Below are 20,506 nucleotides of genomic sequence, written 5' to 3'. Positions count from 1 at the left end.
AGGGGAGGTGCCACGCACCCCCTCGCGTCACCGCAGCCACCACCAAAACCCCCTCCCCCCACCGCCTTCACTTTCTCTCTTTAAATCTCTCTATCTCTATCTCTCTCTCGCACTCCTTCCTCCTCGTTGTCGACGTCGACCCGCCGCTACCTTCTCAAAGCCGTCGCCGCCGATGAGAAGCTCTTCCTCTCTCTCTCTCTCTCTCTCTCTCTCTCTCTCTCTCTCTTGCTCGAGCTCGAGCTCGTCGGAGCCGAGCCGCCGGTGAGAGGCTGGCCACTGGCTGGCCAGCAGCGACCAGTGCCCTTCCCGCTAGCGCGGGGGTCCGCAACCTACTCCCTCACTTTCTCTCTTTCTTCTCTTCCTCTTCTCCTCTTCTTCTTCTTCTTCTTTCTTTCTTTCTTTCTTTCTTTTCTTCTTAATTAATGCAAATAGATTATTTAGACATTAACTATTTTAATAATATTATATATTCTTCAATATAATTTTATTAATGATAATTTTTATAATTAATGATTAATTAGGTATAAATATAGGTAATACTTATATTTATTTATTTATATATCTATTAGATTAATAGATAGATTTGTAAATTATAATTATTAGATTTATATTCTAATATCCTCATCATATATATATTAAGTAATTCTATTAATTTTTTATTATTCTGCAACAAACAAAATACTAAGCTTATATTTATTTATTATTTTATCGAGTAAAGACTACATTGCCGATAATTAATCAAGATAGTGTATGAATTATAAAGTTAATTATAATTAGACCTTGTCTATACTTATTTAGCCTTTTATTTTATTTTATTTTATTTTATAATTATATATTTAGAAATACTCTCATATAAAAGGAAACAGGCCTCTTCTCCTTATGTTATAACTAACATTTTATAATAATAATATAATTATAGTATTTGAATCGTATCTATATTATAGACCTAGTTATATAATCAAAAATAAAGAAAAGTGATTCTAAACCTAATAAACTTTTATATTTTAATTGAATTAATTCTAATTAGATAAACGGCTAACATCATACTACTTAAATATTTCAGATCCCAAACCCCTTCTTTGAGACCCCGTGGACCTTGCTAGCGATGAGTGTCATTTGGTTAACTGACAGACATGAGAGATGCGTGGTTTGTGTCTTCTGATCAGACGATGAGTAGTCTTATCCCCTAGACGCCTTTCTCAAATTAGGATATATTGTAGCTTATGTACACGCATGTTTTGGCCTCCAACATTATTATATGACTTTATATAGAGATGATTTCAGTCAAGCATATTTTATTATGCATTTGATTGGGCTGATCTGAGATATGAGTATATTGGTGATATATAGAGATGATTATACTGTTACGATTTTATGTCGGGATGATCTCTATCATGAGTATGCATGTGATAGACTAGCAAAAGTATACATGTGTTAGATACATGGTTAGATTCGACATTGCATCATTTTTCTCTTGGCTTCTTTATCATCTAAATTCTTGGGTTGCATGATCTGTTGCAGTACTAAATATATGCATATGATTTATCATGTATAGGAAATTATAAAAGTACATGTGTATGTGTATGTGTATGTGATGTGATGGCTAGAACGGTATCTGGTCCGGACTAGTACTAGACATACTCTTAGCGTATGGCAGAGTATGGTGATGGCTGATGGTTGTACTCTTAGCGTATGATAGGGTACAACTATCATTGATATATCCTTAGCTATGGCAGGATATGATTACTTTCTTCTAAGATACCCTTAGCGTATAGCAGGGTATGATTTATTTACAAAGATACCCTTAGCGTATGGCAGGGTATGATTTATCTACAGAGATACTCTTAGCCTATGATAGGGTATGCTCTGAGCTTGTGACATAATGTGTATCAAGTTTGGGGTCGGGTACCGTAGTCCAGCATGGTGGATGATACTCAGAGTTGAGATGGATGATTGTGATAGTGAGAGATTTGTGGATTATATCTAGCTCTGACATATACGATTATCTAGTGGTTGGCATGCATCATGCATCATCATTGATGTGACTAGTATCATTGAATCATAATTGTTATACATGATATGTTGTTATATTCGGTGATGTTATATGGTAATTTTATCATGTGATATATTTTTTGTTGAGGATATAATATGTTCATTCATGAGAATTGATTTCATTCATATATATGTCATTGAGGATACATATATACATGTTCATACATGGCATCATGCTGCTTTCTGATTCATATTATCCAATACATGAAATATACTCTGTTTGGCATCACTGATTCATGATAAGGTCTATTCACCGAGCCTTTTGCTCATGACTCTCCTTATTTCTTTTCTAACCCCTACAAATAATATGGTACGTGATACCGACTCGAGATATTCTGAGGAGATATTTTAGAAAGATGAGTTGAGCTATAAACGCGAGATAGTATAGAAGATAGTTTAATCAGATATTGAGTTGTACCATTATTTTATATTTGTACTTCATTGTATAGACGATAATTGGTATAATACAGGTCAGACTATAGTGTACTCTTGTATCAGTTGTTTAGTTGTACCTTGATGGTTTTTTGTGGCCTGTGTGGGTCCTGCCAGATTAATTAGTGGTCTAGTGTATATTATTGTGGACTCGGATATTCACATGTTAACAGGTTTATTTAGTTGATAGTATGTTTTATTTGGTGTTGGATTATGTGAGCATAGATATGTTAGCAGGTAGTATTAGATGATATCATGATTGTATGTGTACAAGAGAGTATTTGTGCGTGACGGGCCCCGCCCGTCCTATCGCGTGCGCCGCGCGTGCCGTGTGGGCACATGGGCGTGCACGTGCCCGTGCCGGGCGAGGGTGTTACAATTTAGGTGGTTTATGAGCTTAGGTTGAAGGATGATCTGGCAAACCATCAAATATAATAGTTGTCGGTTTATGTTAGGGTTACCCTAGTAGTCAACCTCGATGAGTTTGATAATTAATTGGTTGAGATAGAAATCTAGGTTGTGATGTTGAGATTATTAAGTTTTAATACTTGACGATATTGATAGAAATAATTTGTGATATTGGTATATTGAGAATTTATCTAAGCGACTAATGAATAGGAAGAGATAGTACTAAATCATGAATTTATGTTATTGAGATTGAGGTGTTATAGTTAGTGGAGCATAATATTGGAGATGTCAACATGTTCATATGTTGTGATAAAGTGTAGAAATTTGTAAACATGTGGAGATAGGTATTTTGTGCAGAATGATTATTATCAGTAGATTTGATGTTATTTTGAGCAGATATAGTATATTTTTGGATTTTTGATCTATTATGGATACATTTGAGATTAGGAGATTAATGCAAAAAGATATATATACAGAGAGACTATTCTGATTTTTATGAGTTATAATTATGGATTGTGGATGGATGAGTAAGACACGATGATTTTTTATAGTTAAAAAAAAATTTAGGTGACGTGATATAGATGATTGTAGATTGTATATGGAAAATAATTTTTGGGATGAGTGGTATGATAAATTATGTTTGCAAGATACTTGTGTTAGTAAGTATAAAATTTTGATTATATCGATACTGGGTGATTTAGTAGGGATATGTGTGTCTAACAATATTGTTAGAGGATTATCATCTCGTTTAAATCTTTGAGTTGATTACCAACTAAGGTAATGGGTATAGGAAATATGACATGGATACAATTATTGGATTGAGAGTAATGTTAGTAGTTGAGACATAATATATATCTTTCTGGATGACATGATAGTAGGTTTAGTTTAGAAGTTGCTGATTGTGTGAATTTGATTAGATAGAAAGAATGATAATGAAATGAATTATATAGGGTGATGGTAGTTGTTAAAGTTGATAGTCTCAGGATATATCATGTATGACAGTGAAAATATATTATGGTTATTAGTTTAGTTTTGAACATTGATTTACAAGATAAGAATATTATAGCCTGAAGATCGTGTATGTTGGGTGATGAATTTTAATTACAAATATACAGACTTATTTTTCATGATTATTAGCTGATATTAATGTTGTTATAGAATGATTTTTGATGATGCTATAAGATTAAATTGTTCAGTATAAGTGGTGGACTTTATATAGAATTATAGAAGATGTGATAAAATATCAAGTTTGGACTATTGAAGAAATATAAGGTTTAAGTGATTTAATTAGGAATGAGATATGTTAGTATAGATGTTAAATTGAGATATTATGTGTTTTGACATGTTAGTTGTTTTGATGATACTAATTGGAGAGATAACTTGATAGAGTTATTCATAGAGCCTATAGATATGATTATTTATTATGACTGATAGATGATTTGGAAGTTGAACTAATTTTTTTATAGGACAGCAATGAAAGGAATATAGAGGACTATGATATTTCATATACAGCAAATTACCTACTAGATGATAAACAGATAATAATGTATAGAAAAGTGATTATATTAGCATTTGTTTAACTATTGTCTTACATGTTCGATTATTACTGGAGGTTATTGAGCGAGCCTTTTAGAATAATGAGATTGATCTTAATAATTGTAAAGACTTACAGGTTTACATTTAAGTCTTAAGATAAAGATACATGATTGGGAGATAATAATTTTATGATTGGTTCTATTATAGTTTGTGGAAATTTGATCTTTTAACAAATTGCAAAGTTAAGGTTGCGAGAAAGTTTTTATCTATATTTTTGGATGTCTTCTGATCTATATGAATCAGTTAGTGTCAGTTAATTTATTAGCAGATCATAATAGCATTATCAATTCGGGAGATTAATCTTAATAGTTTTAGTTCATGTACAATGATTTTGTGAATTTGTCTAAGATATGTTTATGTATTCCTAAAGATCAAGTATGATAGTTTTTTACCAAACTAGCCCTCTTTTATATTTTATTTACCCAATAGATTACACTTTAAACTTAATATCAAAATAGATTTATGGAGTTGTAGCCCTGTTTTATCTTTAAATGAAAATGCCAAATAAAACGTCCAACTATTTAATAATTTATGTTTAGAAAACGTTAAAGAATTGAGCATTTTACCAGAAGAAATTGAGACAAAATTTAAAATAAAATTTGGAGGAGCTACGACCTTTTTTTTATATGATTTTGAGTACAATTGGCTTTAAGTTGCAAGATGAAACTGAGAGGTGTATAAGAATCCGAATGGAAGGTCTGTTTGTTATGTTTTCTAGTAGAAAAAGAGGAAAATAAAGAGCCCACTAAATGACTGCAATTAAGAGGTCCTAGTAATCCTTCAGAGAATGCGAATTAAAATTGATAGAAGCTGATTTATGATAACAAACTGGAGGAAAATTCAAGGTTTAGAGGGAATATTAAGCTTCCAAGAGATCCGAGCATAAGGGGAGAGAATGCAACACAAATTTAGATAAGTGAAAGCTAATTTGGTAGAGAGTAGTCCAGTTGAAGAGAATTGCCAATAAAGACCATCTTTCCCATTAGAAAGGGCATAGTGACTTGGTGAATTTGAAAGTATGTTGAATTTCACTAGAGCGTTAAAAGGGATTCATCTAGACTAGAATAGAGAAATGGAACTTAAGACTTCAGAAACTGAAAGCTCTCTATATGAGAGGAAAATTTCATAAGGCAGGGAGGGAAAATAAATAACTTGTTGACCTCCCAATCATCTAGCGGACTGTCTAGAAATTTACAAAAGTACCATTACCTATTTCATAAGCCTGGGAGCTCTCAACCCCTCAATTTATAAACTTCTTATACAAAATCTAATAGAAAAGATATTGGTTAATCAAGTTCGACATCTGGTGAATTAGGTGGATAATTTGTTCAACTGAAAATTTCTGCTCAAATAGGAATTTCAAATCTGTTTGCTGCTGCAGTCACTACTAGAATTTGTTACGGAATTGGAATTAGAAATATGTTGCATTAGATAAATAGTCCTTACTGAAAATCTGCAGCTTGATGGAGATTTGCTTGCTAAAAATATGTAGCTTGATAGAGATTTGCTTGTTGAAATAGCTAGGTGGAAGAGGAAGGAAATAGCTACATGGAAGAGGATGCTGAAAATCTATAGCCAGATGGAGATTTGCTTGTTGGTTGAAATAGCTACGTGGAAGAGGAAGGAAAATTTTTTCTTTCCATCCAAACTCATTCCAATTTAGGTGAGGAAGAAAGTGAATAGTGGATCTTAATTTAACTTACACATGACTTGAGTGGATGAGAGCTGGGTTGAGTTGGTTAGTATTGATTAATTAGCCTAAGTGGCTAAATCTAAATCTGGTTTGAGTCCAAGTTTGACTATTTTTAGTGATTACATACTTTCAAGGGAGAAGATATTAAATCTTGGATAAGGCTTATGAACACATCATACTTGTTCATTATAGAGAGGTGGCTGAGGAAAGATTTATTCAGGGGTCAGCCTCAAACTCACCGACTGAATCTAACTCAGCAATACACCAAATGAGCAGCAGCATTGTTAATAGCCAATCCCCAAGCGTCAGTCCAAGAAAGAGTGAGGTATATGAACTGTACTAGAGCTCGTGTAGTTCAGTGGAAGAAGATATTTTGAACTTTGTTATAGAAAACTTTGAATCAGACAACAACAATACAACAGATAGATCAGGCAAACGTGATCACTCTTCACAGCCAGAAGTCAATCAAGCAGTAAGAAAGCTTGTAAAGCAGTCAAGTTTGAGTGATGATAATGATTACCTTTACTTTAAAGAAATAAAGTCTGATTTGGGAACTACAGTCTGGGACTTGATTTTGATACCAGAGAATCCAGACCTCCCAATGGGGTGGAATTCAACAGGAGTGTTCAAATTTCAGAGGTTGGAAAACACAGTTATGTTGGTAGCCAATCCTTGGATGTCATAGTTTTAAAATGAACGAATCACCATCTTGGAAAGATATGCTGGAATTATGATAAACTTCAGCAGATACTAATGCCAGTGGGAAAATCTCTGAATTATTGAACTTAAATGGCAGTGTTACTGATTCTTCCCATTACAGAACAAATGATCTAGCATTGGGGCTTCCTTCTAAGGATACAAAAATTAAAGTGCAATTTCCTTAGAAAGGGATAAAATACCTTCTAGTCCAATTGGACAGTCAGATATCCTGCTCTGGCAAAAGTTAGAAAATAGGTCTAATGGTCATTAGCTTGATGATAGTGATTTGCGTATCCAACAGTCTACAACTATAAATTTTTTGTTAGGTTCTGACAATTTCATGGAGTCACCATCCACAACTCTTCTGCTGAAGGAAGTGAAAAGCACTGTGTCTTTGCAGCAAATACTTGTCAAGTCCAAGCTGATGATTTGTTGCTTAAGAAATATTAAAGCACTAATTGGGTGGAGACTATGTCCAGTACACACCCTTCTGACATGTCAGGCTTGGTACTCGATCAAAATCACCTTAATACTTCTCTTGGAATAGAGTCTAGTCTAACCTTGGCGTAGAAACAACGGTTTAGCATTTGTGAAATCCCCCATGGGCATTTCCCTCTGAAAGTACCAAGGAAATAATTACTGGAGAGTTTCTTTCCAATCCTTCAGACAGTCCTTGGGCAGTAATGTTTGGTGATGTCGAGGTTCCTCTTGAAATTGTCCAGCAAGGTGTTCTCTATTGCCAAACTCCTCAACACTGTGGGAAGGGACACGTTTTGCCCTCACATCTGCAATTAGGGAGTCCGACAATGAAATAAGAGAGTTTGAATTCCGTTCAAATCTAACTACCACTATATTTGGCAGTACTTCACCTTCTGAGAATGTTGTGAAAGATGCTGAAGAATTGTTATTGCTTGTCAATTTTGTACGGTTGCTTATATGTCCAAATGATGATTAAACTGCTCATAAAGATGGTGTTGACCATCAAGTTGACTGTTCTAGAATATTAAAGGCCACTGATTATCATTGGCAACAATTGATTGATGTACTCAACATTGGCTGTCGGAATCAATTAGGTGCCATTGATTGGATTATGGATGAACTATTAAAAGATAAATTGTTGCATTGGCTATCATAAAAATATCACCGGAATAAGGTAAGGTGGTTTTCCATCAAAGCAAGAGCAAGTCTGGGATATGACTGGGCCCTAAATTCAATCATCAATGCTGGCATTGGTATACATTTTCGTGATGCAAATGGGTGGACTGCACTTCACTGGGGGAGTCAATTTCTATTTCACATTCTTAGTTTGTCAATTTCCCTTTCATAACACATTCTTAGTTTGTCGATTTCCCATTCAGTTGAGTTAGTCAATTTTATTTTGGTCGAGTCAATTTCTATTTCAGCTTGTTATGAATTAAGTTGTTTAAGTAGTCATAAAAATTCAAGTCATGTGGAAAGTTCTGTGCTTGGTAGAGATTATCTTCCTCCTTGGTTCAGGGATATAGGGAATATCAGCAATTATTCTCTGAACTCTGTAGATATTCTGTGGTCACTAGCTGCTCTTCTCTGCAGTGTGACTCCTACGATAAACTGGACTGATAATCATTTTACAGCTCTTGCACGACTCATATCAAAACATGCTTGGTTATACACGGATATGGTTGTTGCAGAAGCCATTGTTCACAAAAAGGATAATTTGGTAAGCATACTATTGTCTGAGTCCTGAGCTTTTATTAGTTGAATAAATTCATGAATACAAGGTTCGCAAATTCTTGTTATAATATTTGTAAAATCTTATCTGTTTTGCTGAATTCTTTGTACTTATTGACAGATTTTGAAGCCAAATGAATTTCATATGTTTATTAAATTAGTATCTAATATTTATGTAATTCACTAGGTTTAGCTTACTATTATAGAAAATTGTAAACTTATGAGGTATAATGGCTAAAATGAAAAGCAATACATCAAGCTGATGTGGTCCTTCTACTTAAGGGGAAAAGACAGATTAATTTCATTTCTGTAGTGTAGAACAATATAGGAGTTGGATCTAATATGTACGAAGTAAATGCACTCACAAATAAAATATGCTATGTTACGGAAAGACAAATATCTAGATCTATATGTTATGCAAATTATCTAATACTCAGGGGAAGAAAAATAAAAGTTAATAATAAAATAATTACAAATGGTAGTAAAATAATTAAAAATTTGAAATTTTGGATATTTACTATGGTGTAGTTCTTTTTTAAAAGAAAAAAGGTTTTTTATAGATTAAGTGCCTCAATTACAAAAAGTGTCGTTGAGATCGGAGCAAAAAATCGAATCAAGGGCATGGGAGCCAATTCGCACATCTATTGGCTTCTCTAAACATATTGGGTGACTTTTACATTTTGATAGGCTTTTAAAAGAAAAAAGGTATCACCCACAATAGATTCCAGCACCCATGGTGGCTGATGTATTTCGTAGAGTATGTTTTTGAGGATTATTGAATCAGTCTTGACCTAGATATTGGTGAGTTGATGATTCTTTATCACCTTAAGACCTTATCGAACAGTTATGGCCTCTGTAGCAAGAGTTGATTATGCCACTATGCTCTTAGTACCTGTAAGGATTGACTTCCCATTATGATGGCAGACCACAAAACCTATACCTGCCTGCTCAAGGGGTCCAATGAAGGACTCATTTGTGTTAAGCTTAACTTATCTCGAAGGCCCGAGTCCCAATGGATGAAGTGGCAGACTTGTATATGGTGGTCTAGCGGTTCATTTTTAGAGAATTCAAGTGCTAAATTCAAGGTCGAGTTCCAAACCTTATGAGCTAGGAGCAAAATATTCTTGAAGACAGAATCGTGCCTTCTTTTCCATATCTGCCAATGCAAAATAGCTAGCACCGCTCTGAGCAACAATTTACTCTTAGGCGCTAACCCATCTCTCTCGTAATAGCATTCGCCAGTATCCCAGTTCTGTCTAGTGAAGGTAGTCTCGAAAGCCTCCTTAGCAAAATTCCAGAAATATGTGGCAAATTGACCCTCATAAAAGATGTGCTTAATATTTTCTAGCACCAGTTTACAATTCGGGCACAGTTTTTGTTGACTAATATTAATGCTTGCGAGGTAATCAAAAGTAGGTAATTTGCCCCCCAAAAAAATCTTTCATAGGAACATCTTGATCTTGGGCGGGATATGCATAGCCCACAAATACCTACAGTCTAGCCATATAAGAGTAGGTTCCTTGGGTTTGGTCTGAGGAAAAAGTAAACTGATTTGGCCAAAGCAAAGCCATGAGGACGAGGAGACTAGGCCCATCTAGCAACCATCTTGCCCATCGGAAGATTAATGGAAAACACCCTTTCAGCGAGAGTCGGCCCAAAAAGAATGAGGATCATGTCCGCATTCCAAGCATTTGTAGTGATAACATCCGAGACTTGCTTACAATAGCCCATAACATCCACATTAATGTAGGTAGGCCAAAAATTAATGGGCATAGAGGTGAGCCAAGGGTCTTGCCAAAGATTTGTATCCTTGCATTCTTAATTAGTTTGCAAAGACCCATTTTAATGTGCTCAGTCAAATTCCAAATCAGTCTCCAGCTCTAGGCGTTATTTTTAGGCCTAGATCCCTCCAGGGATGAAGGGCTCTATTTTGGCTCTAATGAGGTTGACCCACTACTTAGGATGCTGATTTAAAACAGTAAGGACCTTTTTAGCCACAAGGGACAATTTGATGCTATGTAAATTTCTAACAGCAAGGCCTCCTTCCTTGCGTGAGAGGGTAGTTTTGTCCCATTCCACAAGGTGGAGGCCACCATTCTGCTTGCCATTCCCCCAAAGAAAATTACGAGTTAGCTCAGTGATGCAATCCACAATTGCAATCGGGGTGTAGGTAGAGGATATAAGTGGATAGGCATGGAGTTGAGAACCGAGTTAATGAGCATTACTCGGCTTGTTTCCGACCCGCTAACTTGGTTTCAACTCTAGCCAGAAATTGCTCATGGTCTTTAATTAATAGACACTTAGGTGAAATTTTCACTCCCAAGTATTTGAAAGGAAAGGACCCCTCTGTCATATTTAGAATGCCCAGGATGCCCTCTTTCAAATCAATAGGAGAATTTTTGCAAAAGAAATCTCAGATTTGTTCCTATTGATTCTAAGATTAGTGATGCTTTTATCGACCTTAAAGATTTTCATCAGAGAAGAACAAGAACATATAGAAGCATCCATCACAATAAGCAAGTCATCAACATATACAAGATGAGTAATAACAAAACGATCACCAATACGAAAAGGGGTCAGTTCATTGTTAAGAACAACATCCTTCATAAGGGCCATGAAAATTTCAGAAACCAGAATAAATAGGTATGGGGAGAGGGGTCTCCTTTGCGGATGCCTCTCTTCCCCCCAAACTGCTTCGACACACTACTATTAATCAAAAGGGAGAATGTAGGAGAAACAAAACAGTTTTCAATCCACTTAACAAACTTAGTAGGAAAACCCATTTTGATCATGGTCCTAGTGATCGCCTCCCACTTGATACGGTAATAGGTTTTCTCTAAATCCACTTTTATCATGATAAATCTACCATCACTCCTAGGAAATTAATAGAATGTGCAATTTCCTAGGCTATGGCAATATTGTCATGAATATGATGATCGGCTACAAAAACTATTTTCTTAGGACCCACCAAGGATTTTAGTTGTGGCTTGATTCTATATGCAAGAATTTGTGCCAACAATCTATAATTAACACTACACAGAGATATAGGCCTAAAGTCGGCAACCTTAATAGGATGGTCATTTTTGGGAATAAAGGCATTATACATTTGCCCCTAGGTCCAAGGAATATGATTGATTTTCTGAAAATGGACCATGGCTTCCACCAAAGTGGGTCCAACAGTATCCCAATAGTTCTTATAGAACTCAGCATGACAGCCATCGAGCTTAGGGGCCTTCCTACTAAGCATCGACTTTAAAGCCTCTCTCACCTCAATTTCAGTTATATCCTTGGTGAAGTCATTATCACTACGACAACCTATAACATGAACTATTAGCCAGTGAACTGAAGGATTCCCTTCAACATCCTTGCACCACAGCTTATTATAGAAATTTAAAAATTCATCTGGCACCTCCTTATGACTGGAAACATTTTCTCCTCTATCATTGTAAATACTCATGATTAGGTTTTCTCGCCTACGAATATTAATAGTAATATAAAAAATCGAGAGTTTTCATCCCTTTTCCTTAATTCAGGCAGCCCTAGACTTGCTATGCCATTTCAAACTAATTTGTCTTAGCAGAGCCACATAGGGACAATTTAATAAGCAAGTCTAGTGCTATATGCAGTGGAGAGAGTGTTGTTTAGTTCTCTAGACTCAAGGGTAGTAATATCATTTTTAACTCTAGCTAACTTCACTTCCAAGCGACCTAAACAATTCCGATTCTAATTAATTAATTCATATCCAATCAGTGAAAGATTGTGATTGAGAACAAAGGGAGGAGAAGAGACAGATAGATGTGAACCTTTGGCCCACGCATCCTCAATAATATTTTTAACATCAGGATATTTAAACCAAAACCATTTAAATCTAAATATTGGTTTAAAGTAGACATTATTGCTCCCAATATTTGCAATTAAAGGTTCATGATCAGCAATCCGAGGAAGGTAGGAAATATCTAAACGCAAAAAAGTATGTAGAAAAGCATTGTTAATAAAGCATCTATCAAGTATAACCAGGGTTCAAGAATCGCCATGCCTGTATTACACTAGGTGTAAGGATTCTCTTTATAGCCCATGTCAATCAAAGTAGCCTTTGAAATCAATCATTGAGGAGACATATATACATGCTCATACATGGCATCATATTGCTTTTTGATTCATATTATCTAGTACATGATTTATTCTGTTTAGCATCACTGATTCGGAGTAAGGTCTATTCAATGAGCCTTTTGCTCATGACTCTCTCTTTATTTTTTTTTCTAACCACCCCCTAGATATTATGATACGTGATAGCGACTTGATGTATCCTAAGGAGATATTTTAGAGCAAAGATAAAGTGAGCTATAGGCGTGAGATAGTATAGAAGATAATTTAACCAGATATTGAGTTGTACCATTATTTGATGTTTGTACTTCATTATATAGACAATGATTTGTATAACGCATGTCAGATTATAGTGTACTCGTATCTCAGTTGTTTGGTTATATCTTGATAGTTTGTTGTGGCTTGTGTGGGTCCTGCCAAAATATGTAGTGATCTAGTGTATATTTTGTGGACTTGCATATTCATATATTAACAGGTTTATTTGGTTGATAGTATGATTTATTTGGTGTTAGATTATATGTGCACAGGAGTGTACCTATGTGTGACGAGCCCTGCCCAACCTGTTGCGTGAGCCGCGTGTGCTGTGTGGGCGCATGGGCGTGCACGTGCTCGTGCCGGGTGGGGGCGTTACAGCTGCCGCTAGTGCTGGTAGTAGAGGCTTGCTATAGTGCTGGCCGAGCCCAACAATGTTGCAGAAAGAAGGGGAGAAGAAGCTGAGGAGGAAAAAGAAGAAGAAGAAGAAGAAGAAGAAGAAGAAGAAGAAGAAGAAAGGAAGAAGGAAGAAGAAGAAGAAGAACAGAAGAGAAGAAGAAGGGAAGCAGGGGTGCCGGGCCAGCGAGGAGGGGCTCGGCCGCTGCTGGCCAGCCAGCGGCCAGCCTCTCGCTGGTGGCTCAGCTCTTCTGACCAGTCCGAGCTTAAGTGAGAGAAACAAAGAGAGAGAGAGAGAGAGAGAGAGAGAGAGAGAGAGAGAGAAATAGAGAGAGAGAGAAGAAGAAAGAAGAGTAGGAAAGAGGAGGCTCACTAGCGGTAGCACGGCGGCAGCGGCAACGGGTCGACGGTGATAGCAGTGAGAGAGAGAGGGAGAGAAAGAAAGAGTTTGAGGGAAAGAGGAGAGTGAGAGAGAGAGATCAAAATAGAGAGAGTGGAGAGAAGAAAAAAGGAAAGAGAGGCGGTGAGGAGGAGGGGAATGGTGGCGGCTGCGGCGGCACAGGGGCCCACCATGCCAGCTGGCCCGGCCAGGTTGGTTGGGCCGGCAGTTGGGGGCGCGTGGCGCCCTCAGCCTGCCCATAGCTGCATGGCACGTTGTTGGCCACGCTATGGCTGGCCACGTCATGCCATGCACCAATTAAATTTTTCTTTTTAAGATAGGTTGTTACTCTGTGAATATTTTGTAACCAAAAAAATATTTAATGTATAGGAGCATTGGCACCAAAAAGCCCTTAAGTTTTTGTAATAATAAAATTAGACTTTTGAAAACTAAGTATATTCTTTTTCTACAATAGATATGCACGTATTTTTATATAAGAGTGCACAATTTATATTGAAGGTGCGCACAAGAGTCCAATCTTATTCTTACCAAAATTTAAGATTTATTTGTGTAAATGACCCAAAGTATAGATTTTATCTTCATATACATATACATACATATATATTTTGTGTAATTAAGTTAATATTTTGCATACTATTTAATTTTGTACATATTATAATTAATTTTGAGACAATTTTATTTCCCTCGAAAAAGTTCGTTCATTCCTCACCGAGTGCTATTTTGAGACCATATTTTTCACCTAAAATTTACCACTCAAGTTGTGAGATCATTCTGGTAAATTTCAAGCCTTTTAATTTTCTTCAAAAAAGTTTTGGTAAATGCTATGGGTTCGTGCACTACTTTAAGATTTTATTTTTCTCCCAAACTTTATCGATAAATTTTCAGTTAGCTTTATTTTCCTCGGAAAAATGCGATTCATTCCTCAACGAGCTGATTTAGCAATGAACTGCAATGTGTTGAGCGTACTATTTCAAAACCTTATTTTCCCCCAAACTTTAACGCTCACCTTTATAACGGTGTAGGATTTTTTTGGTAAATTTTAATCCAGTTTTATTTTCTTCAAAAAAATTCGTTCAATCCTTGCATTCAAAACCCGAATACCATTTATTAGGGTGTGTTGTACTTAAATATATTGATACGATACAACCCTAACGTGTTAAACACAAATTGGACACAAGCTTTATTGGCAGAATTCTAGGAATATCTATTAGCAACAAACCTTCAGTGCAGATTCTGAATATGTCAAATGAATACTCTAGAATTGCTGATTATGCAACTCAAAGCCTTGAAATAACATCAATTCATCAGAGCCTTGGAGCCCTTTGTACTAAAGCATCCTATACCTGGAAACGGCTCCTAGTACAACTCATGTTTGACCCTATTAAGTTATTGCATGCGAAGGTACCATAAACTTTCATGTAAGTTGCGTTATTATGAAACAACAAACATATGGCCAGAACATATGGACATGCAACGAAAGCTGAACTAGCAATATAACCAAGCTAAACCCACGGGACAGCATCCAGATAACAATTTGCCAAACCACAAGTCCGCAGTATCCATTCAAACTTAAAAACAAGTTAACAAGCCTCTTGTTCACTTAAATATCTGCATATGTAAAAGCAAAGTTCCAACAGTAGCAGCTTTCAAGGGGACTCGCTTCCTCTGGGCGAAGCATGATGGTTGCCATTATCTGCGTCATCCCTTGGGCTGGGGCTGTGTCCGTTGGTTACAGGGCTATCGTACCTGCGGTCTTCAACTGGACTGCCACTGTCTGCCCTTCTCCTAGGGCTCTCACTGTAATCTGAAGCATTGTCATCACCTCGCCCCTTCAGCGGGGGGCTCACCCTCTCCTGCGGGCTCCTGCTTCCCTCAGGTGAGAGGCTGCCCTTCCTTCCCTTAGGTGGTAGAGAACTCCTTGGGCTCGTGCTGTAACGAGGACTCCTTGATCTCCTCTCTTCACGCTCTACCGCACGCCCATCTCTTCTAGGAGATCTTGATCGGCTATTAACAAAGAACAAAATGACGTCAGACAGTAGACAGTAATTATGTTGTCACCTCATAAAAATTTATGCATCTGATGTGAAATTTTCCAAAATCAATTAGGTCATGAATTGAAAAATGTAGTAAAGAAAATAGGATGGAAACAATGATAAAGCTACTGCATGAAGCCATCCAAATACTTCTCATACCTGTAACTACGGCTTCTGCTGTAGCTCCTACTGCGGCTCCTACCATGCCGAGGAGATGGAGAGCGTGAATAACTTCTACCACGCCTACAACATACAACAGGTAAACCACATTATTTAACAGAATTTAGAAAACATCTCATCAATGGCTTCATATATCAAAGACCAAAAGTGAAAAAGAAAAAGAGAACAAGAAGGATCATATGCTACAATAGACAACCTGAGATTTTTAGGACTATTCTGGCAATTTCTTTCAATATGGCCTCTTTCTCCACAGCGATAGCACTTATTTTTCCAGTCCCCAGCTTTGCAGTCACGAGCCCAGTGTCCATCAATGCCACAATTGAAGCAACGACCAGATCCAGGAGGAGGCCCTCTTCCCAAATACTCACGGGAACCTCCTGGGCCACGCGGTCCCTACATGCACAATGCAAGTATTTTACCATGGTACCAATCTTCAGAACAAAGGCACAACTGAAAAATAAGATTACACACACACACACACACACCATAGTACATGAATTAGTTCCTTACCCCCCTAGCAAATTCCACAATGATGCGGGTTCCATCAAATTCCCGACCATCTAGGCTATATCTTGCATCATCCGCATCTCGGGGATCACTGAATTCCTGGAATATAATTCACAAGGACCAAAAAGGAAATAGCGGAGCCTCATATTTTCACATTGATACCAAGCATGAAATCGAATAGAATAACAATTTACAGTATAAAGCAAGAGGAGTGTGTTACGTACAACAAACGCATAGTCGTGCTTCAAATCCACATCTCGTACTCTGCGGAAATGGTTGCCAGAAACAGTAAGGCCATCAAATATAAGTACCGAAATGCATCACCCGTCAGAAGACGAACTAAGTGCCACTTTCTGATGGTTGCGATTTCCATTAAAACAGGTAATAAGATTACAGAAAGAAACGCCATAGTCTCCTAAACTTGGAAGAATGGCCACCAAATCCACCAAGGGCACCCTCTCCCATCATAGACCTCCAGGTTGGGTAAAAAACCCAAAAACCTTCAACAAGATCATTTAAGTTAAACACACAAGGCCTGGGGTCAATGTTTCAAAATATAATATAATAAGAAATGTAAACCCAAGCCAAAATGATGCTTGGAAGACCTATGGCTCATAGCATCACCGATGGGTCACTGGTCACTAACTGGCTATCATGACTCAACAGCCATAAAACAAACCTACTAAACAGAAGATAACATCCAAGGCAGGCAGAACCAACTCCAAAACGACCCATCACTTCAAATGTAGGAATATTTTCTCAAAAGCTTTTGCAAGTCACTTCTAAGTACTTCAGAGAAGGAACTTCAAAATTTGTTCATGTCTGACCATGCATTTGACTTATCATTAACAAGAGAACAATGAGAGGGAAAAGGACCATCAGCAATCCTGTTTCGAAGGACATGCAAATGGCTCTCAACCTCGGGGTCCTATATATTAAAGGCCCGAGGAACGTGGGGGACTGAATATAATGCAATATATGACATATGAAGACCATTTGACTTCGCATGGAGTCAAGAATTCCAGCACTTTGCTTAAATAACATTTTCTGCTCATGTTAAGGTGGGGACAGTTTAAGCATATATATCATATCAAAATAAATGAAGGAAAATACTCCATTCAACCAATTCACCTTTTAGAGTTATGATATCTTAGAAAGAAACTGCTTTGCATCAACTGTAGTATACAATTAGTAGTGTTCAGACCACAACGAAATGGGCATACTTTTATTCGTTTTTACCTTCCATATTTGCTGAAGAGATCTTCAAGGTCACGCGAGCGAGTCCGAGATGAGAGTCGACCAACATACAAGCGTTTGTTACCATATCGATCATCATAGCGAGGCATTTTGCACTGTAACTCAAAAAGAAATAACTAATAGTAGTTCCAACTTCCAGGAACACCAAAGAATTAATAAAATAGTTGCTTATCTATCAACACTAAAAGAAAAATAATGAATTTCAGATCATACTAGAATCATTTAAATAATTTACAACAACTGAATCTAAATAATCCATAGCAGCATAAAATCATAAGCCATCAAAGAGGCAATACAAAGCAGAATTGTATGCAACACCGAGAATAAAAACAGAAACTACATGTAAGAAATTTCACTAACAATTTCTTTTCATCGAAGGGCAAGAAAGTACAGGCAAGATGTCAAAGAAAAAATATTGTCTAGCAATAAAAAGCCCAAGACAACCTTTTACCAAATCGAACACCTCAAGAATAAGCATCTTGGGCTATCAAATAAAGATAAATTACAGATCATGATAGTAAAATCCAATATGTAAGAAGAATTTATCTTTCTCTCTCGATCGATATTCCAAATGAAGCTCATAGCATCCAGATCAACCAGTACGTCCACAAAATACAGAACCACAAAAATTGGGCATATCCTTCGAATCCAAAAATTTATAACTTTCGAACAAAGAAATCACCTAAACTAAGGAGATATATCACAAGAAAACCTAACAAATCGAAATAGCTGCAGAAAAGATGGCATGTCCACATGGTTCTCAATCAAAGATCAACACCAGATACAAAATTGCACGAAAACATCGATGGAAGGAGAAGAGGAGAATAAATCGGTGAAGAAACCTACGGAGATCGAGCGAAATCAGGTAGATATAATACCTGCCGAGGCAGAGAGCTTAGGGAAACCCTAGCAACCCAAAAAGCTTGAGAAGGAAGAATCCTTCCTCTTCGAGGTCAATATATAAAGCCGAGTTAGGAAGATTTGGACGGCCAAGATATGGATCGACGGCTGCATGCATGCTGTTACTGGGTTTGTCTTAAGCGATCTATGTATTTTTACGGATCACATCCTCTTTTTATCTATTTTATGGTTCCATCCCATCTCTTTTGACGATTTTATAATTTACCTCTAATGTTTTTTTATAATTTTTATTTAATACTCTGGATTAACTGTACTAAAAAAGAATATTTTATTATAATATACAAAATAATTTATAAATACTTAAATTACTTTTTTTTTTCTTCATCATGAAAGAGAAGAGGGAAGGGAAAGATGAGGAAAGATATAAAGATAGTAGAGGGATATAAAAAATGAGAGATAAATGGTAGGAGTATTTTAGTAACTTAGTCGATATTAGTTTGTCAAAATAATGTCACAATGTTAAATAAGAATTATAGAAAAAAAATGTCGGGTTACAAAATTCTAACAGACGATGTATGAATCTCAAAATAAATAAAATATAGGGTGTGAATTGTAAAAATTCAAATAATTAACTCAAATAGTAATGGTATGTGATAGACGGTCCAGATTCTCGTTTATGATCGCTTGGCTTGTATTAGCCTACGCCGGCTCGGGAAATGGGTCAAAATCATCGTTTATTTGGAAAATCATTCACTTTCTCATTTCTCTTGAGAGAAAAAAAAAATCATGTTACTAGTTTTTTATAGTTTTAAAATCATTTACTAAAACACTATATATTGGGAGGTGATATTATTTAAACCAAATAGCTAATTATGTACTTGCTACATAGGATATCCAATGCATTCACAGCATTTATAAAGACATTAACGATTAATATCCCTAGTTTTAAAAGAGGGTTTTTTATAAAATTATTTTATTATATATTAAAAAAAGTAAGTTCCATATCAATAGTAGAGGTGATCATTAAGGGCCAGGCCCACTGGCCAACTGGGTTAGGCACTCTATTCACTAGCCCACCTACGGATGGATCGGGCTGAGCTAGAATAGTCGAGCCTGTTACTGCTCATTGGCCCGTGAATGAATAGGCTAAGCGGCCTGGACTTACTAAGCGAAATAGCCATCGCCGTCAAAAATCGAAGACCAAGTGATGCCATCATACCATCGATCGTAGGAGGAAGATGACGATGACGAGTTAGGGGAGTAGTCAAGGAGGTGAGAACCGAAAGAAAGGAAATCGATGGCACGGTGAGAGATAGATCCCATCAAGAGGTAGAGAGCGGAGGAGTCAACCATGCACATGAGGCGGAAGGCGTCGATCTCCGAGTCACAAGAGGAGTTGAGGTGGAAGGGCAATTGGGAGTAGGAGGTGCCTACATCGCTCGCCGTAGTGGTTGGGGAATAAGGGCTGAGAAGGGAGAGGAGAGAACATGGGGGAAGAGACATGAGGAGGAGAGAGAGGATGAGATAATGAGATTTGAGGGAATGGGAAAGAGGAGTATTTTTGTAATTGGGGGGCATTAAAGATGCGTAATGGTGTGGATGCACACGAACGAGGTCAAGGGCATGCGGGAGGGCTTAATGGGTGAGCTGGGCTTTGTGTTGGTTTGGGTCAAGCCAACAGGCGCGGCAAAGGAATGCCTTGTGCTGCCCATTAGAAATTCAGACTCAGGTTGGACTTAGCTTCAATTGAGTTTGAGCCGGGCTTAACCCAGTCCAAACTGAGCCAGGCCAAGCAGAGCATGAGCGCGTTGGACCATATGATCCCATCTAATCAATAGTAAGTCAGATATAAGAGCAACTTTGTAAACTTCTCTATAAAAGCATGAGTGCGACCCAGCTCAAGGCTTGCCTGCCGAGCTAGGCTAG

General features: G+C 37.0%; 1 protein-coding gene across 1 annotated transcript; it reads right to left on the bottom strand.

Moving 5' to 3' along the window:
- Nucleotides 1-15,211: 15,211 nt before the first annotated feature.
- On the bottom strand, nt 15,212-18,725 carry LOC140790131 (serine/arginine-rich splicing factor RS2Z33-like). Its single transcript, XM_073140065.1, has 7 exons — nt 18,598-18,725; nt 17,702-17,814; nt 16,687-16,726; nt 16,466-16,561; nt 16,152-16,348; nt 15,935-16,018; nt 15,212-15,746 (listed from the first exon to the last, which is right to left on the bottom strand). The coding sequence occupies exons 2-7, from the start codon at nt 17,806-17,808 to the stop codon at nt 15,389-15,391; spliced, it is 882 nt and encodes a 293-aa protein (XP_072996166.1). The 5' UTR covers nt 17,809-17,814; nt 18,598-18,725; the 3' UTR covers nt 15,212-15,388.
- Between the last annotated feature and the right edge of the window lie 1,781 nt (nt 18,726-20,506).

This window comes from Typha latifolia, chromosome 6, assembly GCF_019914945.1.
Source record: "Typha latifolia isolate L0001 chromosome 6, TyphaL0001v2, whole genome shotgun sequence".
Lineage (NCBI taxonomy): Eukaryota > Viridiplantae > Streptophyta > Magnoliopsida > Poales > Typhaceae > Typha > Typha latifolia.
Note: the sequence above shows the minus strand (reverse complement) of the source record. Positions and strands in the feature narration are given on the sequence as shown.

What these genes read in the sequence shown, in the direction of transcription:
- LOC140790131 (XM_073140065.1), bottom strand. Translation starts at nt 17,808, where the DNA reads ATGCCTCGCTATGATGATCGATATGGTAACAAACGCTTGTATGTTGGT. An exon ending in CTCTTCAGCAAATATGGAAG is followed by an intron (nt 16,727 to 17,701) that starts GTAAAAACGAAT and finishes CCATTTCCGCAG; the next exon opens with AGTACGAGATGTGGATTTGA. An exon ending in AGCAGAAGCCGTAGTTACAG is followed by an intron (nt 15,747 to 15,934) that starts GTATGAGAAGTA and finishes CTTTGTTAATAG; the next exon opens with CCGATCAAGATCTCCTAGAA.